Genomic DNA, 26,981 nt, shown 5'->3' on the forward strand with positions numbered 1-26,981 from the left:
TCTCTTTCACACACACAAACCCCAGTAACGATCTCTCTCACACACACAAACCCCAGTAACGTTCTCTCTCACACACACAAACCCCAGTGACGTTCTCTCTCACACACACACAAACCCCTGTAACGTTCTCTCTCACACACACACAGTCCCTAGTTACGTTCTCTCTCTCACACACACATACCCCAGTAACGTTCTCTCTTTCACACACACAAAGCCCAGGAACCTTCTCTCTCTCACACACACAAACCCCAAGAACGTTCTCTCTACACACACACAAACTCCAGCAACGTTCTCTATCTCACGCACACAAACTCCAGTAACGTTCTCTCTCTCTCACACACACAAACCCCAGTAACGTTTTCTCACACACACACAAACCTCAGTAACGTTCTCTCTCTCACACACACAAACCCCAGTTACGTTCTCTCTCTCACACACACAAACCCCAGTAACGTTCTCTCTCACACAAACACAAACCACAGTAACGTTCTCTCTCTCACACACACAAACCCCAGTAACGTTCTCTCTTTACACACACAAACCCCAGTTATGTTCTCTCACACGCACACAAACCCCAGTGACGTTCTCTCTCTCACACACACAAACCCCAGTAACATTCTCTCTGCACACACGAACCCCAGTAACGTTCTCTCACACACACACAAACCCCAGTAAATTTCTCTCTCTCACACACACAAACCCCAGTAACGTTCTCTATCTCACGCACACAAACCCCAGTAACGTTCTCTATCTCACACACACAAACACCAGTAACGTTCTCTCTCTCACACACACAAACCCCAGTCACGTTCTCTGACACACACACACAGTCCCCAGTAACGTTCTCTCTTTCACACACACACACAAACCCCAGTAACGTTCTCCCTACACACACAAACCCCAGTAACGTTCTCTCTCTCACACACACAAACCCCAGTAACGTTCTCTCTCTCACACACACAAACCCCTGTAACGTTCTCTCTCTCACACACACAAACCCCAGTAACGTTCTCTCTCTACACACACAAACCCCAGTAACGTTCTCTCCACACACACAAACCCCAGTAACGTTCTCTATCTCACACACACAAACCCCAGTAACGTTCTCTCTCTCACACACACAAACCCCAGTAACGTTCTCTCTCTCACACACACAAACCCCAGTAACGTTCTCTCTACACACACAAACCCCAGTAACGTTCTCTCTCACACACACAAACCCCAGTAACGTACTCTCTCCCACACACACAAACCCCAGTCACGTTCTCTCTTTCACACACACAAACCCCAGTAACGTTCTCTCTACACTCACAAACCCCAGTAACGTTCTTTCTACACACACAAACCCCAGTAACGTTCTCTCTCACACACACAAACCCCAGTAACGTACTCTCTCCCACACACACAAACCCCAGTAACGTTCTCTCTCTCACACACACAAACCCCAGTAACGTTCTCTCTCTCACACACACAAACCCCAGTAACGTTCTCTCTACACACACAAACCCCAGTAACGTTCTCTCTCACACACACAAACCCCAGTAACGTACTCTCTCCCACACACACAAACCCCAGTCACGTTCTCTCTTTCACACACACAAACCCCAGTAACGTTCTCTCTACACTCACAAACCCCAGTAACGTTCTTTCTACACACACAAACCCCAGTAACATTCTCTCTCACACACACAGACTCCAGTAACGTTCTCTCTCACACACACACAAACCCCAGTAACGTTATCTCTCACACACACACAAACCCCAGTAACGTTCTCTCTACACACACAAACCCCAGTAACGTTCTCTCTCACACACACAAACCCCAGTCACATTCTCTCTACACACACAAACCCCAGTAACGTTCTCTCTACACACACAAACCCCAGTAACGTTCTCTCTCTCACACACACAAACCCCAGTAACGTTCTCTCTCTCACGCACACAAACCCCAGTAACGTTCTCTCTCTCACACACACAAACCCCAGGAACGTTCTCTCTCTCACACACACAAACCCCAGCAACGTTCTCTATCTCACACACACAAACCCCAGTAACTTTCTCTCTCTCACACACACAAACCCCAGTAACGTTCTCTCACACACACACAAACCCCAGTAACGTTCTCTCTCTCACACACGCAAACCCCAGTAACGTTCTCTCTCTCACACACAGAAACCCCAGTAACGTTCTCTCTCACACACACAAACCCCAGTAACGTTCTCTCTCACACACACACAAACCCCAGTAACGTTCTCTCTCTCACACACACAAACCCCAGTTACGTTCTCTCTGACACACACACAAACCCCAGTAACGTTCTATCTCTCACACACACAAACCCCAGTAACGTTCTCTCTCTCACACACACAAACCCCAGTAACGTTCTCTCTCTACACACACAAACCCCAGTTTCGTTCTCTCACACACACACAAACCCCAGTAACGTTCTCTCTCTCACACACACAAACCCCAGTAACGTTCTCTCGACACACACAAACCCCAGTAACGTTCTCTCTCACACACACAAACCCCAGTAACGTTCTCTCTCTCACACACACAAACCCCAGTAATGTTCTCTCTCTCACACACACAAACCCCAGTAACGTTCTCTCTCTCACACACACAAATCCCAGTAACGTTCTCTCTCCTGCACACACAAACCCCAGTAACGTTCTCTCTCTCACACACACAAACCCCAGTAATGTTCTCTCTCACACACACACAAACCCCAGTAACATTCTCACACACACACAGTCCCCAGTAACGTTCTCTCTCGCACACACACAAATCCCAGTGACGTTCTCTCTCTCACGCACACAAACCCCAGTAACGTTCTCTCTCTCACACACACAAACCCCAGTAACGTTCTCTCTCACACACACAAACCCCAGTAACGTTCTCTCTCTCACGCACACAAACCCCAGTAACGTTCTCTCTTTCACACACACAAACCCCAGTCACGTTCTCTCTCTCACACACACAAACCCCAGTAACGTTCTCTCTATACACACAAACCCCAGTAACGTTATCCCTCATACACACAAACCCCAGTAACGTTCTCTCTCCCACACACACAAACCCCAGTCACGTTCTCTCTTTCACACACACAAACCCCAGTAACGTTCTCTCTACACACACAAACCCCAGTAACGTACTCTCTACACACACAAACCCCAGTAACGTTCTCTCTCACACACACAAACCCCAGTAACGTTCTCTCTCACACAGTCAAACCCCAGTAACGTTCTCTCTCACACATACACAAACCCCAGTAACGTTCTCTCTCTCACACACACAAACCCCAGTAACGTTCTCTATCTATACACACAAACCCCAGTAATGTTCACTCACACACACAAACCCCAGTAACGTTCTCTCTCTCACACACACAAACCCCAGTAACGTTCTCTCTACACACACAAACCCCAGTAACATTCTCTCTCACACACTCAAACCCCAGTAACGTTCTCTCTCTACACACACAAACCCCAGTAATGTTCACTCACACACACAAACCCCAGTAACGTTCTCTCTCTCACACACACAAACCCCAGTAACATTTTCTTTCTCACACGCACAAACCCCAGTAACGTTTTCTCTCACACACACAAACCCCAGAAACGTTCTCTCTCACACACACAAACCCCAGTAACGTTCTCTCTCACACACACACAAACCCCAGTAACATTCTCTCTCACACACACACAAACCCCAGTGACGTTCTCTCTCACACACTCAAACCCCAGCAACGTTCTCTCTCACACACACACACACAGTCCCCAGTAACGTTCTGCCTCTCACACACACAAACTCCAGTAACGTTCTCTCTGTCACACACACAAATCCCAGTAACGTTCTCTCTCACACACACACAAACCCCAGTAACGTTCTCTCTCTCACACACACAAACCCCAGTAACATTCTCTCTCTCACACACACAAACCCCAGTAACGTTCTCTCTCTCACACACACAAACCCCAGTAACGTTCTCTATCTCACACACACAAACCCCAGTAACGTTCTCTCTCACACACACAAACCCCAGTAACGTTCTCTCTCACACACACAAACCCCAGTAACGTTCTCTCTCTCACACACACAAACCCCAGTAACGTTCTCTCTCACACACACACAAACCCCAGTCACGTTCTCTCTCTCACACACACAAACCCCAGTAACGTTCTCTCTCTACACTCACAAACCCCAGTTACGTTCTCTCACACACACACAAACCCCAGTAACGTTCTCTCTCTCACACACACAAACCCCAGTAACTTTCTCTCTACACACACAAACCCCAGTAACGTTCTCTCACACACACACAAACCCCAGTAAATTTCTCTCTCTCACACACACAAACACCAGTAACATTCTCTCTCACACACACAAACCCCAGTAACGTTCTCTCTCACACACACAAACCCCTGTTACGTTCTCTCTAACGTTCCTTTTTCACATGCATCCATTATTCCCTTGATTATTGTCCGCCCCACTGTGAATTTATTATTTGGGGGCCTATAAACTACGCCCACCAGTGACTTATTCCGCTTGCTATCTTTAATCTCCACCCACAATGATTCAACATTTTGTTTATTAAGCCTATATCATCTCTCACAACTGCCCTGATATCATCCTTTAACAGAGCTACCCCACCTCCTTTCCCTTCTTGTCTATCCTTCCGAATTGTCAGATACCCCTGTAAGTTTAATTCCCAGTCTTGGCCACCCTGCAACCACGTTTCTGTAATGGCCACCAAATCATACCCATTTGTAATGATTTGTGCCGTCAACTCATTTACTTTATTTCGAATGCTGCGTGCGTTTAGGTAGAGTGTTGTAATACTAGTTTTTAAACCACGATTTTTAGTTTTGACCCCTCCTGCAGCCCCTTTATATTCATACATATTGTCCCTTCCTATCACCTTGTGGTTTACACTTACCCCAGTGCTACTCTGCTCTGTTGCCTCCTGCCTTTTGCATTCTTTCTTGGTGTCCTGTTCATCTGCGCTCTCACCTACTCTAACTCGCTGAGAGCCCTCTCCTGGGTTCCGAATACTCCTCGCATTGAGGCACCGAGCTTTCAGGCTTGCCTTTTTATTACACTTTGACCCTTTAGAATTTTGCTGTTCAGTGACCCTTTTTGTTTTTTGCCTTGGGTTTCTCTGCCCTCCACTTTTACTCATCTCCTTTCTGTCTTTTGCTTCTGTCTCCATTTTGTTTCCCTCTGTCTCCCTGCATTGGTTCCCATCCCCCTGCCATATTAGTTTAACTCCTCCCCAACAGCACTAGCAAACACTCCCCCTAGGACATTGGTTCCGGTCCTGCCTAGGTGCAGACCGTCTGGTTTGTACTGGTCCCACCTCCCCCAGAACCGGTTCCAATGCCCCAGGAATATGAATCCCTCCCTGCTGCACCACTGCTCAAGCCACGTATTCATCTGCGCTATCCTGAGATTCCTACTCTGACTAGCACGTGGCACTGGTAGCAATCCCGAGATTACTACTTTTGAGGTCCTACTTTTTAATTTAGCTCCTAGCTCCTATCCTGGTGACTGGGCAGTGGGTATGTGTGTCTGAAACCCTGGTGATTGGGCAGTGGGTATGTGTGTCTGAAACCCTGGTAATTGTGCAGTGGGTATGTGTGTCTGATATCCTGGTGATTGGGCAGTGGGTATGTGTGTCTGAAACCCTGGTAATTGTGCAGTGGGTATGTGTGTCTGATACCCTGGTGATTGGGCAGTGGGTATGTGTGTCTGATATCCTGGTGATTGTGCAGTGGGTATGTGTGTCTGATATCCTGGTGATTGTGCAGTGGGTATGTGTGTCTGATATCCTGGTGATTGTGCAGTGGGTGTGTGTGTCTGATATCCTGGTAATTGTGCAGTGGGTATGTGTGTCTGAAACCCTGGTAATTGGGCAGTGGGTATGTGTGTCTGATATCCTGGTGATTGGGCAGTGGGTATGTGTGTCTGAAACCCTGGTAATTGTGCAGTGGGTATGTGTGTCTGATACCCTGGTGATTGTGCAGTGGGTATGTGTGTCTGATATCCTGGTGATTGTGCAGTGGGTATGTGTGTCTGATACCCTGGTGATTGTGCAGTGGATATGTGTGTCTGATATCCTGGTGATTGTGCAGTGGGTATGTGTGTCTGATACCCTGGTGATTGTGCAGTGGGTATGTGTGTCTGATATCCTGGTGATTGTGCAGTGGGTATGTGTGTCTGATATCCTGGTGATTGTGCAGTGGGTATGTGTGTCTGATACCCTGGTGATTGGGCAGTGGGTATGTGTGTCTGATATCCTGGTGATTGTGCAGTGGGTATGTGTGTCTGATACCCTGGTGATTGTGCAGTGGGTATGTGTGTCTGAAACCCTGGTGATTGGGCAATCTATTCTGTCAATCTTACAGACACTTTTCATTTTTGTGTGATGGCCTAGTTATTCCTATTTGTTTTCAGACAATAGTGTTTTGAATGGGCTAAAAGTTAGAAATGGCTGAAGGAGCAGTGTTAGTGGATTCTTTACTAATGAGTATCTGTCCAACATTGAGTTTTACACGTAGCTACATCTTGTCAGAAGGGCTTGAAGAATTACAAATCCATAAACGTATTAATGTAGGCATGGTGCATAAATGTTACAACATGTCCCAGAGGCTTAAACATACATTAGGTCTTGTCATCTTCAGTTCATGGGATTCCTCTGATGAAGCTAGCAGAACCCACAAGGGGTCTTAAAGTGTCTTTGTGTCAATTGTGATGAATGTCCCAATTATACCCAGGATGAGTTTGAAACTCACTATAATGACAGGTGCATTGATTTGATTTGACATGGGGAATCATTAGATTCATGCCCATGTGTCCAAAGTGTGTGTTCAGCTTGCTGGAAGGAAAACCATTCTCCCTCAGCACTTCTGAATGCTGTTCATCTATATACTCGTGCTTTCAGTTTTTGTTTGCTGTTCCCTCTTAACATTCTCCTTCACATCCTTGTCCTTCACATCTTGTCCTTTCTCTCAGGAGCTTTCAATCACATGGCCTAGTCTCTTTTCGCTGTGCTCTCTGGTCAAGGTGTAACCTGTAGTGAACCAACCAAGCTCATCCCTAGGACGATATCAGAGAGTGTATGAGCATCTTGCTTCTTCAAATAGATCAACAGTGTTTGTACTGCCACAGCCCATCCCCAATTTCTGAAGGAAGTGAATATTCGCAGATAAATGTATTGAGAATGGAGCGGCCATGGCGTTAAGTGTTTCCATGATGACATGGGACAGACAGAAATCCAGACTCCCCACCCACCCTTTCTTTCAACGACTGTCTGTCCCACCTGTGACAGAGACTGTAATTCCTGTGTTGGACTGTACAATCACCTGAGAACTCACTTTTAGAGGGGAAGCGAGTCTCCCTTGATTTCGAGGGACTGTCTATGATGATGGGACAAGCTCGATTAACCAACTGATTTTTGTTCCTGTCCATTGTTTTCAGTGACCTGTTTCCCTAGCACAATTCCCAGATATCCATCTCGCATTTCAGTCCGCAGTCGTCAACTTGAAATTAATAATTACATTCCATTAATGGTGTTGCAATAATTGTGTCAACACGTTGATTGATTTTACATAATATAAGTGAACGAACACAGTAACAATTAAAGTCAATTAAAACTTGTTTTATAATACTTCTCATAAAACATTAAATAACAAAGCATGTCGCACTAACTCTATTATAGGCTAAATCCTTTTTTTAACTAATGCTCTCCCCGAATCTAGCACTATTTTTAATGTGAGAGTCTCTTCCTTATCGAATCTCACTGCAGACTGTTCCTCGACTCTTAGCTAAACAGGAAGCAACATGGTTGACTTTTAACGCTCCCCCGGATCTCTGGGCACAAGGATTGGCCAATTGAGCTGCCACTTAAACCTAGACCAGAATTGTCCCCTGCCCATGACATCCACATGCTCTGTTCAGTCAGCCCCTGCTGTAATGAGTGAGAAACAGTTTTCTGACATAAATGTGACTATCACTAGGCAGTGTTGGAATGTGTTAATTGTATCCCATTACCTCAAACTGATGCAGGTAAAAATGTTGATGGTTGTCTCCTCCCATTTTGGGAGAGCTCATTAAAACATGCAGTACCCCTTTGTCCAGGGGCTCCACATGCTGAATCTTTTGGGAATTAATACTTAGAATCCTGAATCTGACTTCATATCAAAGACGTATTGCAGTTTAAAAAATTTCTTCTAAGCCAAGTAGTCAAAACTCACAAAATGCGACAGTAAAAATAACTCCATTAGGTTAGTTAGATGTAAAGTAGCTTTCACAATGCCGAATTACTTTCTTCACCATTTATAGTTTTTTAATGTTCAGTTACTCTAACCTTCCAATGGATTCTTAAAGTTTTCCCACTACGAACTGAAGTCACAGAACTTTTTAAAAATTTGTTCCTGGAATGTGGGCGTCGCTGGCAAGGCCAGCATTTATTGCCCATCCCTAATTGCCCTTGAGAAGGTGGTGGTGAGCCGTCTTCTTGAACTATTGCAGTCCGTGTGGTGAAGGTGCTCCCACAATGCTGTTAGGGAGGGAGTTCTCGGATTTTGACCCAGCGACGATGAAGGAACGGCGATATATTTCCAACTCAGGATGGCATGTCACTCGGAGGGGAACTTGGACATGATGGTGTTCCCATGCACTTGCTGCCCTTGTAGTAGAGGTGGTACAGGTCACTGGTTTGGGAGGTGCTGTCGAAGAAGCTGCAGTGCATCTTGTAGATGGTACACACTGCAGCCACGGTGGTGGAGGGAGTGAATGTTTAAGGTGGTGGATAGGGTGCCAATCAAGTGGGCTGCTTTGTCCTGGATGGAGTTGTTGGAGCTGCACTCATCCAGGCAAGTGGAGAGTATTCCATCATGCTCCTGACTTGTGTCTTATAGATAGTGAAAAATCTTTGTGGAGTCAGGAGGTGAGATACTCATCGCAGACTTACTCTTGTAGCCACAGTATTTATGTGGCTGGTCCAGTTAAATTTCTGCTCAATGGTGACCCCCAGGATGTTGAAAGTGGGGGATTTGGCAATGGTAATGCCATTGAATGTCAATGTTAGACTCTTGTTGAAGATAGTCATTGCCTGGCACTTATGTTGCGTGAATGTTACTTGCCACTTACCAGCCCAAGCCTGAATATCGTCCAGGTCTTGCTGCATGCAGGCATGGACTGCTTCATTATCTGAGGTGTCATCAGCAATGCTATCAATAGGCACTTACTCACTCGTAATATGCCCACTGGATGATAAGTTTCAGTTCCACCAGGACCACTTGGTTCCTGCCCTCGTTACAGCCTTGGACCAAACATGGACACGAGCTAAATTCCAGAGGTGGGCTGAGAGTGACTGCCCTTGATATCAAGGCAGCATTTGGCCAAGTATGGCACCAAGGAGTAAAACTAAGTTAATGGGGAACAGGGGTGAACTCTCCAGTGGCTGGAGTCATACCTGGCACAAAGGAAGATGGTTGTAATTGTTGGAGGCCAATCATCTCAAACTCAGGACATCACCACAGAAGTTCCACAGGGAAGCGGCCCAGGTCCAAATCATTCAGCTGCTTCATCAATGACCTTCCTTCCATCATAAGGTATGCTGATGATTGCACATTATTCAGCTCCAGATAATAAAACAGTTCATGCTTGCATGCCGCAAGACCCGGGCTGATAAGTGGCAAGTAACATTCATGCCACACAAATGCCAGGCAGTGACCATCTCCAACAAGAGACAGTCTAACAGCCTCCCCTTGACATTCAATGGCATTACCATCACCGAATCCCCCACCATCAATATCCTGAGGTTGCCATTGACCGGAAACTCACCTGGGCCAGCCACATGAATGACACAGCAACTTGAGCAGGTCAGAGGCTGGGTATTCTGCTGCAAGTGGTTCACGTCCTGACTTCCCAGAGCCTCTCCATCATCTACAAGGCACAGTCAGGAGTGTGATAGAATACTTTCCACTTACATGGATGGGTACAGGTGCAACAGCACTCGAGAGGCTCGACTCCATTCAGGACAAAGCATGCTTGGCATGTTCGGCAACCCATCCACCAGCATAAATATCCACTCCCTCCACCACTGGCGTACTGTGGCTGCAGTATGTACCATCCATAGGATGCACTGTTGCAACTCGCCGTGACTTATTCAGCAGTACCTTGCAAACCTGCAAACTCTATCACCTAGAACGACAAGGATATAAGCAGCATGAGAACATCACCACCTCCACGTTCCCCTCCAAATCACACACCGTCCCAACTTAGACGTATATCACTGTTCTTTCATAGTCACTGGGTCAAAATCCTAGAACTCCCGATCTAACAGCATTGTGGGAACACCTACACCACACAGACTGCAGCGGTTCAAGTATGTAGCTCACCACCACCTTCTCTGGCAGCTAGGGATGGGCAATAAAATGCCAACCTTACCATCGATGCCCACATTCCAAGAATAAAATAAGAAGCAAATTTGTTCACAGAAACATAGAAAATAGGTGCAGGAGTAGGCCATTCGGCCCTTCGAGCCTGCACCGCCATTCAATGAGTTCATGGCTGAACATGCAACTTCAGTACCCACTATTACAATAGAGCTTTATGGACTGTAATGTAAATAAAAATTTTGACATTTTTAACATTATTTTAATGCACGTTGACTTACCAACCTGATCCAGCTCCAATATCGTAAAGTGTGAGCAGGCTAGAATTTTCAGAAAAAAATATAGTACTTGAACTACTTCACTGAGATCCTAGTAGTCATTAAACTGGATTTTACAGAGAGCGTAATGCGATTTTTTTTTGAAAAATATACTTTATTCATATAAAATTTTCACAATACATTGGAAAGTAGTTCAGTACCTTGCGGTCTGCAATTCCATACAATTCGTTTGGATGCTGACAGCAGTTCCATACAAAGCACTAGCGTGCATTTCATTTCAAGGTATAGTTTAGTAAAATCCATAAATCACATTACATGTAGTACTGTGCAAATAAGGGTATTACATGGAACAGGTTTACATTACATTCCAGGATACATTTCAACCCAATCACGAATCACGTTACATGTAGCACTATGCAGATGAAAGCAGTACACGGAACAGATGAGAATACATTTACATTTCTTTACAATTTACTAAACAGTGCAGAGACTTTCATTATACATGGCACAATACAGGTGTTTTTCAGTACATGGTGCTCTATGTATACAAGCAGATGAACAAGTACAGCCCGAGGGGGGTCTGATTCCATCCCCTGGGTTTACTGTGGCTCTTCCCCATCGTGCCTTTGCGGCGACTGCACCAACCTTTAGTGCGTCCCTCAGCAAGTACTCCTGGACCTTGGATTGCACCAGTCTGCAACACTCAGCCGTGGACATCTCCTTGCTCTGGAAGACCAGCAAGTTTCGGGAAGACCAAAGTGTGTCTTTCACTGAGTTGATGGCTCTCCAACAGCAGATGATATCTGTCTCGGTGTGCGTCCCTGGGAACAGCCTGCAGAGCACAGAGTCCTGTGTTACGGAGCTGCTTGGGATGAACCTCAACAGCAACCACTGCATCTCCTTCCTGACCTACCTTGCAAAGGGGCAATCCCGAAGGAGATGGATGACAGTCTCGTCCGCACCACAACCGACTCGGGGGCAGAGTGCTGTGTCTCTGAAACCCCGGCTGTGCATGAAGGATGTGACGGGTAGGGCCCTTCTCACCACCAACCAAGCTGCATCTTGGTGCTTGTGTGAAAGCTCTGGCGATGAGACGTGCTGCCAAACGAGTTCAACAGTCTGCTCGGGGAACTGCCCGACAGGATCCATCATCTCCTTCTTCCGTAGGGTGTCCAGGATCTTGCGTGCCGACCACTGCTTTATGGCCTTGTGATCAAAGGTGTTTTTCTTGAAAAACTTTTCCACAAAGGACAGGTGGTGAGGCATGGTCCAACTAGTTGGAGCGTTCTGCAGCAGCCTGGTCAGACCCACCGCAGACAGATAGAATCTCAGCACGTAGTGACACTTGATGATTGCATATGAAGGGTCTATGCGCAGCTTGATGCAGCCACACACAAAAATGGTCATCAGCATGAGGGCCACGTTCGGAACGTCCTTTCCTCCCTTGTCCAGAGATTTGTATATCGTGTCTCTGCAGACACGGGCCATTTTCGATCTCCAGACGAAATGGAAGACGGCTCGGGTGACTTGCACGGCACAGGAGCGGGGTATGGGCCAGACCTGCGCCATGTACAACAACACCGAGAGCACCTCACTCCTGATTACCAGGTTCTTTCCTGCAATGGAGAGGGAGCGCAGCTTCCACCATCCCAGTTTATGTTTGGCTTTAGCGATACGCTCCTTCCAGTTTTTGGCGCACGCCCCGTCCGTTCCGAACCATATTCCCAACACATTCAGGTAATCTGACTTAGTGCTGATTGTTCAGCCGTCCCATGTATACATTATTCTGATCACTGAACTCCCCCTGTGAAACGTGTACCTGATTCCCCTGCAGAACACACTTCTCAGTTCCAAGTCTTCCTCTGTGTAACACACTGGTGAGTTCCAAAATTCTCTGACAAGGCACTGTTCAGCCCATTCAGCTTCCCTGTGTAGCGTATTTCTCAATCCCTGACCCTTCCCTGTATAACACTGTTCATCCACCCCAGGTAACCTCATTCAGTGTCAGTTTGGGGTTTCTTCTCCTTTGCATATTACTGACCTTCTGAGAGTGTGTGGATAGCACAGCACTGCAGAAAGTGAGAATGGCTAAACAGCATTGCAAGAAAATGATTACAATAATAGAATTACTTTAAAAATATCCAGTTTTAAGTGTATTAAAATGCTGCTGGCCCATCCAGTTTTTAAAAAGTCATGAAACAGCAAGATTTTATAAAATCATGAAAAAAATGAGTTTATAAATATGTCTGATTATGCATCGTATAAATTCTGTTAATCTTGAAATTATATAAAAAATAAAGCTATTCATGCTTTAACCTTCTAATGGATTCTCTTCACTGTGGGTGAACCAATAATTTTTATGTTAGAATAAAGCTGCCCTGATGCAATGGTTAAAGCAGAATTCACGTTTTTTTCAGCCCATGTAAATGGAGAAAACAGATTGTGAGAAACAGACAGTGCTAAAAATACACAACAGATCAGCATCTGAAAGAGAAAGACAGATTAACTGGGTAGAAATGCTTCATTAGAATATAAAGGCATTTTCATTTGCCCACATAACATAACTTAAGAATTAAGGGCAGGAGTAGGCCAATCGACCCCTGGATTCTGCTCTGCCATAAGATTTTGGCTGATCTTCTAACTCAACTCCACTCTTGCACTATCTCCATATCACTTGATTCCTTTAATATTCAAGAACACCCTCAAAGCCTCCTTGATAAAGTGTGACATCCCCCCTGACACCTGGGAGTCCCTGGCCAAAGACCGCCCTATGTGGAGGAAGTGCTCCTCGAGTCTCGTCGCCGAGAGCATGCAGCAATCAAGCGCAGGCAGCGGAAGGAGTGTGCGGCAAACCAGACTCCCGCCCACCCTTTCCTTCAACCACTGTCTGTCCCACCTGTGACAGAGACTGTGGTTCTCGTATTAGACTGTACAGCCACCTAAGAACTCATGCTAAGAGTGGAAGCAAGTCTTCCACGATTCCGAGGGACTGCCTATGATGATGATGATTTAAATATCTATCGATCTCTGTCTTGAATATACTCAACGACAAAGCCTCCACAGCCCTCTGGGGTAGAGAATTCCAAAGATTCACCACCCTCTGAGTGAAGAAGTTTCTCCTCATCTCAGTCCTAAATTGCCGACCCCTTACTCTGAGACTGGTAACCCCTGGTTCTAGACTCCCCAGTCGGGGGAAGCATCCTCCTAGCATCTACTGTGTCAAGCCCTGTAAGAATTTTATATGTTTCAATGAGATCACCTCTCATTCGTCTAAACTCTAGAGAATATAGGCCGAGTCTACGTAATCTCTCCGCATAGGACAATCCCCCCATCCCAGGAATCAGTCTGGTGAACTTTTATTGCACTCCCTCAATGGTAAGTATATCCTTCCATAGGTAAGGAGACCAAAACTGTACACAATACTGTGGTCTCAACAGGGCCCTATATTAGTTGCAGTAAGATGTCTTTACTCTTATACTCAAATCCTTTTGTAATAAAGGCCAACATACCATTTGTTTTCTTAATTGCTTGCTGTACCTGCATGTTAACTTACAATGATTTGTGTACAAGGACACCCAGGTCCCTCTGAACACCAACATTTCCCAGCCTCTCACTGTTTAAAAAAATACTCTTTTTCTATTTTTCCTACCAACTTCACATTTCTCCACATTATATTCCATTTGCTATGTTCTTGCCCACTCACTTAGCCTGTCTATATCTCCTTAAAGTCTCTTTGCATCCTCCTCACAACTTACATTCCCACCTAGCTCTGTATCATCAGCAAACTTGGATCTATTACATTTGCTCCTTTCATCCAAATCATTGATATCGATTGTGAATAGCTGAGACCCAAGCATTGATCCTTGCGGCACGCCTCTAGTTATAGCCTGCCAACCGAAAATGACCCGTCTATTCCTACTCTCTGTTTTCTGTCCGTTAACCAATCCTCAATCCATGCCAGTATATTACCCCCAATCCCATGAGCCTGAATTTTGTTTAGTAACCTCTTGTGTGGCACCTTATTGATTGCCTTCTGAAAATCCAAATACACCACATCCACTGATTCCCCCTTATCTATTCTGCTAGTTACAACCTCAAAAACTCAAACAGATTTGTCAAACATGATTTCCCTTTCATAACTCCGTGTTGACTCTGCCCAATCCTATTATTATTTTCTAAGTGCCCTGTTTCCACGTCCTTAATAATAGATTCCAGCATTTTCCTTACTACTAATGTCAGGCTAACTGGTCTGTAGTTCCCCGTTTTCTCTCTCCTTCCTTTCTTAAATAGCAGGGTTGCATTTGCTACCTTCCAATCCGTGGGAACCTTTCTAGAATCTATGGAATTTTGGAAGATGACAACCAATGCGTCCACTATCTCTACAGCCACCTCTTTCAAAACCCTAGAATGTAGGCCATCAGGTCCGGGGGATTTATCGGTCATCAGTCCCATTAATTTCTCCAGTACTATTTTTTTGTTAATGCTAATTTCTTTCAGCTAGACCCTTGGTTCTCCACTATTTCCGGGAGATTTTTTTTTCGTCTTCCATGAAGGCAGTCACAAAGTATTTGTTTAATTTCTCTGCCATTTTCTTATTCCCCATTATAGTTTCTCCTTTCTGAGCCTGTAAGCGACCTATATTTACTTTTGCTAATCTTTTCCTATTTACCTAAGTATCAAAGCTTTTACAATCTGTTTCTATGTCTCTCGCTAGTTTACTCTCATTCTATTTTCCCTTTCTTTATCAAATTCTTGGTTCTCCTTAATTCTAAAATCCTCCCAATCCTCAGGCTTACTGCTCTTTTTGGCAACATTATAAGCCTCTTCCTTTGATCTAATGCTATTTTTAACTTCTCTTGTTAGCCACGGTTGCACCACTTTTCCTGTGGAGTTTTTGTGCCTTAAAGGAATGTATATTTGTTGCAAATTATGTATTAATTCTTTAAATACTAGCCATTGCTCATCTACCGTCATACCTATTAATGCAGTTTCCCAATCTACCTTAGCCAGCTCGCCCCTCATACCTATGTAGTTTGCTTTATTTAGATTTAAGATCTTAGTTTTAGATTTAACTAAATTACTTTCAAATGTAATATAAAATTCTATCATATTATGGTCACACTTCTGTAAGGACCCCTTTACGACTAGGTTATTAATTAACCCTTTCTCAGTGCACAATACTAGATCTAAAACAGCCTGCTCCCTAGTTGGTTCCTCAACATACTGATCTAGGAAACCATCTTGTATACATTCCATGAATTCGTCCTCCGCACTATTACTGCAAATTTGGTTTGCCCAGTCTATATCTAGATTAAAGTCCCCTATGATTACCATATTACCTTGTTACATGCACCTCTAACTTCTTGATTAAAACTCTGCCCTACATTACAAATACTGTTTGGGGGCCTATAAACAACTCCCACCAATGTTTTCTGCCCCTTGCTGTTTCTTAGCTCCGCAGTTACAACAGTCACTAAGAAAGGACTTACATTTAAATAGCACCTTACCACATCTTAAGAACATCCCAAAGCACTTCACAGCTGATGAATTACTTTTGATGTGTAGTCACTGCAAACACGGAAGTCAATGGCCCCGATATTTAGGGGAAGGTGCGGGGAGACTGAAAGCGGCCGAAGAATCTTTAAAGGCCTGGGATGCGAAGGTTCTACCGATCTTAAAATTGTATCTTTTTAACCATAGTCACCGCTGTTGCATAGGCAAATGTAACAGTCACTTGAACATAGCAAGACCTTGCAAATAGAAAATGAAATCAGTGGCCAGTTAATCAGTTTTTGGCGGTGTTGGTTGAGAGAGGAATATTGGTCATAACACTGGAGAATAATGTGATGGGATCATGTCCACCTGAGCCACCAGAACAGACAGACAGGATCTCAGTTTAACATCTCAGCAAAGAGGCAGGGCACTTCTAACAACACAGCACTCCCTCAGTGGTGCAATCGATTGTCAGCCGAGATTAATTCTTTCCCTGGCCTGCCACTGCTATTCTTCAGTGGATGCCAGCAGTGAAGCAAGTGACTCAGGTTCTGTCTGCCAATTTCTCTCCATTCCTGTCTTCCACGCAGCATCTTGTCACTAAAATTAGAGTCAGGCCATTTAGGAGGGAAATCAAGAAGCAATCTTTCACACAAAGGGAAGTAAAAATCTAGAATTCTCTCACCCAAAAGGTGATGAATGTTGGACTAATTGGAGCTGTCAAGACGGAGATCGATAGTTGGGTAAGGGTATGGAGGGATATGGAGCTAATGTAGGTTAATGGAGTTGAGGTACAGATCAGCCATGATCTAATTTAATGGCAGAGCAAGCTCGAGGGGCTGGGAGGCCTAATGCTGATCCCCGGTTCTGCACCCTGGCTCCACCTAATCCTATGGAAGAGATTAAGAATGTGCCTTATGAATTGCAGCTGTTAATCTGTACCCCACCACCCCATAATGCCAACAGGCCAGCTTTCCTGCAACATCTGTATCAGTTGGAGTGCACTGCTGATCTTTGGCACTCACGTGTTTAATCACTTTATGAAACTTGGGGATGTAATATTACATGGAAGTGGGAGCTCAGTTCTGGAGTTGCAGCTTCAGTTTGACTTCATACAGAAAGCTAACTATGTACCCTCTGGACTGAAATCCTGTACAGCAATGACAGTCCATAAAATGCATGTGCATCTAGTATACTCATTAATATTTCCTGTAATGTGGCCTTTCATTTTTGTATTTAAAATCTTAAACTCAAGTTCCTTTTCTTTCCCCCCCAGGGATTGTATGAAAGGGGATGAAGCTGAAAATAAGAAAATTGGCTGTACTGTTAATTTGTTGGTAAGCAACTAAAATTCTCTTTTTTCTTCAAGGTGATTTTTCATTTGTGTGCTCATCATATGGAGAGGATAGAACTTCTAATTTTGGTGCCCAGTGTCAGCATCGAGCACTTCCAGGCCAACCACGTTAGTTGCGAGTAAAGCTTTCTCTGCATTTTTCCATTAAGTCTGGCATAACATGCCTTAGATAGAGAGTAAGGTGTCTTTAGCACTGCCACATCAAACACACCCAGACCAGCTACAGCAAAGGTTGGATACAGAGTAAAGTTCCCTCTACACTGTCCCATCAAACACTCCCAGGGCAGGTACAGCACGGGGTTAGATACAGAGTAAAGCTCCCTCTACACTGTCCCATCAAACACTCCCAGGGCAGGTACAGCATGGGGTAGATACAGGGTAAAGCTCCCTCTACATTGTCCCATCAAACACTCCTAGGGCAGGTACAGCACGGGTTAGATACAGAGTAAAGCTCCCAGGGTGGTATTGTTAGGGACCCAGAAGATCAATGGGCAATAGCTAATGTTGAAAGGTGACTGTGGTCTCAATTAAGATTATCTCTTTTGCTAGCCTGTACCAGCTCTGATTCTCAAATTGCTTACAGATGTTTACATTTGTTTCAGAATTTTTACAAATCGGAAATTAACAAGGAGGAGATGTATATCCGTTATATCCACAAACTGTGTGACATGCATCTGCAGGCTGACAATTATACAGGTAAAGATCAACAAGCTTGCTACAATCCGCACATTCAACAGGCCTGAAAGTTCTGAATAATTGCACCCTGGATTTCATTTACTTCTGGCCACCTTTCCCAGCCTTCCCACTGTTAAAGAAGCAGGATCTGTGCCTCTTCAAAGAGAATCTTAAGATTCATGCCTCTTTTAAATCATTCAGCCTCACTTTCAAAATTCAAACAGTCAATGTAGGGGAACCTTCATTCTTCACCATAACGGAGGGAGCTCTTGGTGAATGGTGGAAATTGGCATACAATCATGAGTGTCCACATTTTATCAGCTTGGCTCAGTTGCTGACACTCTCGCCTCTGAGTCCGAAGGTTGCAGGTTCATGTTTCCCTCAAGGAGATGCTGTCTTTTGGATGAGACATTGAACTGAGGCCAGTTCCAGTAGTTAAGACGAATGTTAAAAACCCAAACACAGTAAACAAAGAAAAGCTTGGAGTTCTTCTCCTGTTGTGGCCAACGTTCCTTCTTCAACCAACACCACCAAAAACGCTTTAGCTGATTATTCATGTCACTTGGTTGTGGGATGTTGCTGTGAGCAAAAGGCTGACAAATAATAGCAATGACTGCACTTCAAAATAATTAATTGCCTGTGAAGTGCTTTGACATGTTTCTGAGAGATGAGATAAAGAACTCTATAAATTTGCAAGTTCTTACTTTCTGTAAAACTATAAAGGAGCTGAATTTATACCGCAGCTGAAGTGACCAGATGCCTGGAGCATCCCTGAATGAGTAACTGCATACACTGTCTGATGCTGGTTCCAGTGGTCAGGCACCCTTTATTAAAGGGTTTCCAATGTTAAGAGTCCCTCTATCAGAGGGGTCTTGTTAGAGTCACTGTTCTCTTTGGGTGGGATGGGACATAGGTGGGGATCGTTGTGCTTTTAGATGATATGTCTGATGATGAGCCAAGTCAACCCTTTGTGACACACTCCAATGGCAGGTCCAAAGTGCTGCAGGACACTGTTGATGATTGGACAGTCAAACTGGCTCGCTAATGGAATCTGGAGGGTTAAATCTGTTACTGCAGGCTAGAATTCTTTCCATTTGGCTCCAGATAACCCTGCAAGCCAGAGTCCTAATAAATAGGGTGGTCCTAGATAAACAAGCAGGAGGCTACTTACCCGTGCTTTGATCTTGTAAAGTGCTGGTTCAGCTGCTTCAGCCTCAGCAGTATACTTGCATACACTAAGCCTTGACTCTGCCAATGTGCAACTGAGCTTGCTGCTCTTATTAGATAAGTGGGATGTGTCTGTATAGGACTTGAGTCCACACCACATATTAACCAAATAGAAACCCTACAGAGGGTGTAGGTTTCTCCACAGCTTGAATTTGAGACTTTGACCATGATGGTGGATTTCCATGTATAATTGCCAAACAACTGACCTGGGACATTCTCAGAGGGTTCCTGGTTGTGCCTCTCCCTCCATCAAGTGCTGTTAATGAGTGTCCTAATGTTGAGATAACCACAAGGACCTCTATCACAGGGAACAAGAAAAGAAAGACTTGCATTTATATAATGCTTTTCACGACCACCGGATGTCACAACCAGTGAAGTACTTTTGAAGTGTAGACCTGCGAGAGACCATTAGGGGAAGGTCGGGGCCATAAAAGGAGCGGCGAGCGATGGCCATAGGCAGCGTGGCGGCATACCACTGCAAGGTACATCCCAAGCTGGTGCAGGAGGGCAACGGCAGCGAAGAGTGATGTCATCAAGGTCCAGGTCGGTGATTGGAGCGTGGGCAGATACAGCAGGAGTGGCGAGGTCGGGGCAAAGGAGCGGTGAGAGATTGTAGAGGGACGTGATCGGGGCCCAGGAGAGGCGTGAGTTCAGGGCCCAGAAGAGACGAGAGCCCAGGGGCATCACGGGCCAGCCCACACTGCGATATGTGTGCACATTAGGTCCGTGCAGCAGAGCGGGTCTCAAGTCGTCTTGTTTAACTCTTGCCACTGCACCAAGATCTAGCTCTGTCAAGCCTGTGAGGTGGCTGGTGTGCAACGGCCACCCCACATTTAAAAAATCCACGCACAGGCATCTTCCACCCTTCAGGATGTAGTTCGGGACATGGAATATTAGGTCCTTCATTGAAACACCTGTGAACTCATCCTTTTTTGGCGTGGAAGCAAGTCATCCTCGTTTTGAGGGATTGCCTATGATGATGACTGTTGTAATGTAGGAAACACGACAGCCAATCCGCGCACAGTAAGCTCCACAAACAGCAATGTGATAATGACCAGGTAATTGTTTTTGTTATGTTGATTGAGGGATAAGTATTGGCCAGGACACCGGAGATAACTCCCCTGCTCTTCTTCCAAATAGTGCCATGGGATCTTTACGTCCACCTGAGAGAGCAGACAGGGCTTCGGTTTAACTTCTTATCCGAAAGACGGCACCTCCGACAGTGCAGCACTCCCTCAGCACGGTACTGGAGTGTTAGCCTAGATTTTAGTGCTCAAGTCCCTGGAGTGGGACTTAAACCCACAATCTTCTGACTCAGAGGCGAGAGAGCTACCCACTGAGCCATAGCTGGCACTGAAGACAGGTCCTACAGATGAGACTCATTAAAAATATGGAGGGTAGTATTCTGATGCAGTGCTTTCATTCTAACATATAGAGAGAGGATTCAGATTTGAAGTTCCTGTAGTGTCAGCTATGCAACACTCTAAGCAGCTGTCAAGTCTCCTTACCCACAGAGGGGCAAAAGGGCAAAATCAAGGGCGAATTGTTATTAATGGGGAGGACTTGTTAATGAGACTTGCTCTATCGAAGAGATTCCACTGGCGAAACTCACTCCGGGTGGAGAGCCCCAACTCCTTAAAAAGAATGCTGAGGATCCCAATGGACACTCGCCCTTTTAAAAGGATCTTGACCCAGGACCCATCTCCTTAAAGAGGATCCTGATAGTGAGATTTGTGTCTTAAAAAAGGTCCTAATGGAGCAACTCAATCTGTAAAAGGTTTCTAACAGTGGGAATTATTCTTGATTGATCCCTATTCATGTCACGTTTCCTTTTGTTAATTCCACTCTATTGTCCCTTATCTCTACACATAATTTTCGTGCAAAGGAACCCTTGACTGTCCTTTTCTTGTCATGTCAAGTTAGCTATTCCTCAAGGGCCATGAAAAGATACTTGAATAGGAGATTTTCAAACAATTAACCGGGGTCATTATTCAGAGTTGATCCTGCTTTACTAATCACTTTTCATCTCCCAGGCTTGTAGCAAACACAATTGCCAATGTGAAACAGCGACCTCCAGAGGAGGAGGCAGGAGCAGCGGTCGAACCAATACCATGTGGTGTTGCTGTCTCTTAGTTTCCAGATTTCCTAACATGTGCTGTTATTACTGCTGTACAGTGTTGCATTTTATCAAGGAGGCTTTGAGGGTGTACTTGAAACCTGGGAGTTCCTGGCCAAAGACCACCCTAGCTGGAGGAGATGCATCCGGGAGGGCGCTGAGCACCTCGAGTCTCGTCGCTGAGAGCATGCAGAAATCAAGCGCAGGCAGCAGAAAGAGCTTGCGGCAAACCAGTTCCACCCTCCCTTTCCTTCAATGACTGTCTGTCCCATCTATGACAGAGACTGTAATTCCCGTATTGGACTGTTCAGTCCCCTCGAGCAAGTCTTCCTCGATTTCAAGGGACTGCCTATGATGATGATGATGATGATGATCTACAGTGTAATTCATTCGGATCCAGGTGCTTCCAGCTCCTTTCCAAAAGGGATTATGAAAACTATAAACTCACTCACAGTTGATGTACAGCCTCAGTTTAAGCCTGGGAAGTACCAGATGCTCTGGACTATCTTCTGGGAGGCATAAGATCCTCCTCACACACACTCAAAGGACATCCTGCCCAGTTTTCTAAAGGCAAACAGCCCACCTCTCTGTATTCAACTTCATGCTGATGTGTATAACATAACCAGCAAGCATAGTTACACAAACTCATTTGCCTAGATTCTACAATCACATTTGCTCAATAAATGAATGCAAGTTTATTTTTATTCATGCATTCATGGAATGTGAGTATTGCTGGCAAGGCCAGCATTTATTGGCCATCCCTAATTGCCCTTGAGAAGATGGTGGAAAACTGCCTTCTTGAACCTGTGCAGTCCGTGTGGTGAAGGTGCCCCCATAGAGCTGTTAAGTAAGGAGTTCCAGAATTTTAACCCAGCGACAATGAAGGAATGGTGATATATTTCCAAGTCAGGGTGGTGTGTGACTTGGAGGTGATGGCGTTCCCATGCGTCTGCTGCCCATCTCCTTCTAGGTGGTAGAGGTCGCAGGTTTGGGGAGTGCTGTTAAGGAAGCTGTGGAGGGAGTGAATGTTTAAGGTGGTGGATGGGGTGCCAATCAAGAGGCTCCTGGATGGAGTCAAGCTTCTTGGGTGTTGCTGCAGTTGCACTCATCAGGTAAGTGGAGAGTATTCCATCACACTCCTGACCTGTGCCTTGTAGGTGGTCAGGAGGTGAAACACTTGCCGCAGATTACCCAGCTTCTGAACTGCTCTTGTAGCCACAGTATTTATGTGGCTGGTTCAGTTAAGTATCTGGTCAGTGATGACCTCCCCAGGCTGTTGATGGTAGGAACTTGACAATAGTAATGCCATTGAATGTCATGGGGAGGTGTTTAGAATCTCTCATGTTGGAGATAATCATTGCCTGGCACTTGTGTGGCGTGAATGTTACTTGCCACTTATCAGCACAAGACTGAATGCTCTTGCTGCAAGGTGGCATGGACTGCTTCATTATCTGAGGAGTTGTGAATGGAACTGAACACTGCAACCATCATCCCCGCTTCTGACCTTATGATGGAGGGAAGGTCAATGATGGAGCAACTGAAGATGGTTGGGCCTAGGACACTGCCCTGAGGAAATCCTGCAGAGATGTTCTGAGGTTTAGATGATTAACCTCCAACAGCCACAACCATCTTCCTTTGTGCTGGGTATGACTCCAGCCAGTGGAGAGTTTCCCCCCTGATTCCCATTGACTTCAATTTTACGGGCTCCTTGATGCCACACTCGGTCAAATGTTGCCTTGTTGTCGAGGGCAATCACTCTCACATTGCAGGCACATTGAAGTCCTCCACCCATTCTGTGGGTACATTCTGTGCCTTTGTTACCCTCAGTGCTTCTTCCAAGTGGTGTTCAACATAGAGGAGTACGGATTCATCAGCTGAGGGAGGGCAGTAGGTGGTAATCAGCAGGAGGTTTCCTTGCCCATGTTTGACCTTAAGCCATGAGACTTCATGGGGCCCGGAGTCAATGTTAAGGACACCCAGTTGGACAAAATTAATTTGAATTTGGGCCGGAGCTCTGCGATGCTATATCTCTGCCCATTTAGTGCATCCAATTTCCCATTATCACATTTGAAGAGTGTTAGAAGCATGGGTGTAACCATGCAATTTAGGTCAAACGATCACATAGGATCGTGAGCACAATTACGCAGCCTTCACATCAGTGTGGCGTTGTTTCATGTCCGCCCATACACCCCACCCCACCACCCCCTTAAAAAATAACACTCAGGTTTGCTGGGAATTTGTTTATTCTGGAATTAACTTCATTGAGTCCTGTAAGAAGATTGGGAGCAGCATGCAAAGGCGTTTTTTACCATCTCACTTATGTTGTTGAGACAATTGTTTAGGCACAGTGATTTTCCCCATGGGATTCCCCCTCCTCTTTTAAGGAAGACAAAGAAGACCAACAGAGAGATGCCAGGCACGATAGGTGTTTTATACCCATCCGCCTGTACGCCCACTACCCCCACACCAGAATCTACAGGCAGAGGTGCACATAACTCCATTGATCAGTGGACGGTGTCTACGGAGGCTTCAATTCATAAGGAAGGCTACAAGAGAGCTGTACTACAGGCTCCAAACTGACCTGTGATCAAAATCCTCTGTGAGCGTCAAGCTTAACTTTAATATTTTGCCTTCATTACAACTCGGGAAATCAGCAACATAAGCCAAACGATTGCCCATTGATATAAATAGCAAGTGCAAGTGACCGATGCCTTGTTAACGCGAGCAACCAACATGATCCCCTTCCTCGTGGACAACATGCAAAGACTGTGCAATTTTATCGCATGGCAGAAAGGTCCAGATATTATAGATTGTACCCTTGTGGCTCTATATTCTCCCTCAGACAATGCCACAGCTCTGCATAATTAGGAAAGGATGCCATTCTATGAATGTTCAATTCACTCGCAGCCATCAGCACTGAGTTATGCAAGTCACTGCTTGTTTCCCAAGCAACAGTCACAGTGTCTTAATTATTTTTTTATATTCGTTCCGGGATGTGGACATCACTGGCAAGGCCAGCATTTATTGCCTTTCCCTAACTACCCTTGAGAAGGTGGTGGTGAGCCGCCTTCATGAACCGCTGCAGTCCGTGTGGTGAAGCTATTCCCATAGTGCTGTTAGGGAGGGAGTTCCAGGATTTTGACCCAGCAACGATGAAGGAACAGTGATATATTTCCAAGTCAGAATGGTGTGTAACTTGGAGGGGAACTTGGAGCTGATGGTGTTCCCATGCGCCTGCTGTCCTTATCCCTCTAGATGTTAGAGGTCGTGGTTTGGGAGGTGCTGCTGAAGAAGCATTTTATAGATGCTACGCACTGCAGCCGCGATGCACTGGTGGTGGAGGGAGTGAATGTTGAAGGTGGTGGATGGGGTGCCAATCAAGCGGGCTGCTTTGTCCTGGATGGTGTCAAGCTTGTTGATTGTTGTTGGAGCTGCAATCATCCAGGCAAGTGGAGAGTATTCCATCACACTCTTGACTTGTGCCTTGTAGATGGTGGAAAGGTTTTGGGGAGTCAGGTGGTGAGACACCAGCCTCTGTCCTGTTCTTGTAGCCACAGTATTTATGTGGCTGGTCCAGTTCAGTTTCTAGTCAATGGTGACCCCCAGGATGTTGACGGTGGAGGATTCGGTGATGGTAATGCCGTTGAATATCAAGGGGCGATGGTTAGACTCTCGCTTGTTGGAGATGGTCATTGCCTGACACTTGTTTGGTGCGAATGTTACTTGCCACTTATCAGTCCAAGCCTGAATGCCGTCCAGATCTTGCTGCATGTGGGCATGGACTGCTTCATTATCTGAGGACTTGCGAATTGCACTGAACACTGTGCAACCATCAGCGAACATCCCCATTTCTGACTTTATGATGAAAGGAAGGTCATTGATGAAGCAGCTGAAGATGGTTGAGCCTAGGACACTGCCCTGAGGAACTCCTGCAGCGATGCCCTGGGGCTGAGATGATTGACCTCCAATAACCACAACCATCTTCCTTTGTGCTAGGTATGACTCCAGCTAGTGGAGAGTTTTCCCCCTGATTCACAATGACTTCAGTTTTACTAGGGCTGATTGATGTCATACTCAGTCAAATGCTGCTTGGATGTCAAGGGCAGTCACTCTCACCTCACCTCTGGAATTCAGCACTTTTGTTCATGTTTGGACTAAGGCTGTAATGAGGTCTGGAACTGAGTGATCCTGGCCGAATCTAAACTGAGCATCGGTGAGCAGGTTATTGGTGAGTAAGTGCCGCTTGATAGCACTGTCGACAATATCTTCCATCACTTTGCTGATGATTGAGAGTAGACTGATAGGGCGGTAATTGGTCGGATTGGATTTGTCCTGCTTTTTGTGGACAGGACATACCTGGGCAGTTTTCCACATTGTCGGGTATATGCCAGTTTTGTAGCTGCACTGGAACAGCTCGGCTAGATGCGCCATTAGTTCTGGAGCACGTCTTCAGAGCGACAGCCATGTTGTTGTCGGGGCCCATAACCTTTGCTGTATACAGTGCGCGCAGCCAGTTTCTTGATATCATGTGAAGTGAATCAAATTGTCTGAAGACTGGCTTCTGTGATGGTGTGGACCTCAGGAGTAGGCCAATATGGATAATTCACTCAGCACTTCTGGCTGAGGATGGTTGCAAACGCTTCAGCCTTGTCTTTTGGAGGTAGGTAGGTGGTAATCAGCAGGAGGTTTCTTTGCCCATGCTTTACCTGAAGCCATGAGTCTTCATGGGGTCCAGAGTTGGCGTTGAGGACACCCTGGGCCACTAACTCCCAACTGTATATCACTGTGCCGTCACCTCGGGTGGGTTTGTCCTGCCGGTGGGACAGGACATACCCAGGGATAGTGATAGAAACATAGAAACATAGAAGATGGAGGAGTCTGGGACATTAGCTGAAAGGTATAAGGCAGTTCACCATCTTACTAATGTTTGACCCACATGGTAAGTATCAGGATGGCTCCTAGGCAACCTAAGTTATCTTTTGCAGCTATAACTCAAGACACCAGCTTAACACAGGTATAATTCATTCATCCATCAGAGGAATCCACGTAAGCCATCGGTACGTGAAGCAGTGCTTCAGGTGCATGGAAAGATCAGGGGGTGTCGCAGAATTCAGACCAATGAAGCTTTCAAGGATTGTGGCAATCTGTTATGCATGCTGAATAATTTTATCCTGCAAGTAGGCATTTTTATGGAGGAGGAAGGTCTCAGACTCAGTAAGGGAGCAGCAGTTTCAAGTGACTTGAAGAGAACCAATTGCTGGCAGCAAGAGTCATTCATCAAACTCTTATACATGTGACCTTCCCTTAACTTGGAAATGTGCCCACTGCTGTAACAGTCCTGTCTAGATCTCCTTCAACTCACACATATTCCTGCCATCTAATGAAACATGTTCTTTTGCAAGAACACTCTGCGCACACTGTTTCAGTGTAACCAG

General features: G+C 45.5%; 1 protein-coding gene across 11 annotated transcripts in view; it reads left to right on the forward strand.

Moving 5' to 3' along the window:
• Positions 1-26,981, forward strand: part of dock3 (dedicator of cytokinesis 3) — a 1,878,236-nt gene that overhangs the window by 1,719,342 nt on the left and 131,913 nt on the right. For all 11 annotated transcript variants that reach the window (XM_070895785.1, XM_070895788.1, XM_070895786.1 and 8 more), the window contains 2 exons: positions 17,451-17,511; positions 18,131-18,224. In XM_070895785.1, coding sequence (XP_070751886.1) covers positions 17,451-17,511; positions 18,131-18,224 — 155 coding nt within the window. The remainder of the gene's footprint in view (positions 1-17,450; positions 17,512-18,130; positions 18,225-26,981) is intronic.

This window comes from Pristiophorus japonicus, chromosome 12, assembly GCF_044704955.1.
Source record: "Pristiophorus japonicus isolate sPriJap1 chromosome 12, sPriJap1.hap1, whole genome shotgun sequence".
Classification (NCBI taxonomy): Eukaryota; Metazoa; Chordata; class Chondrichthyes; family Pristiophoridae; genus Pristiophorus; species Pristiophorus japonicus.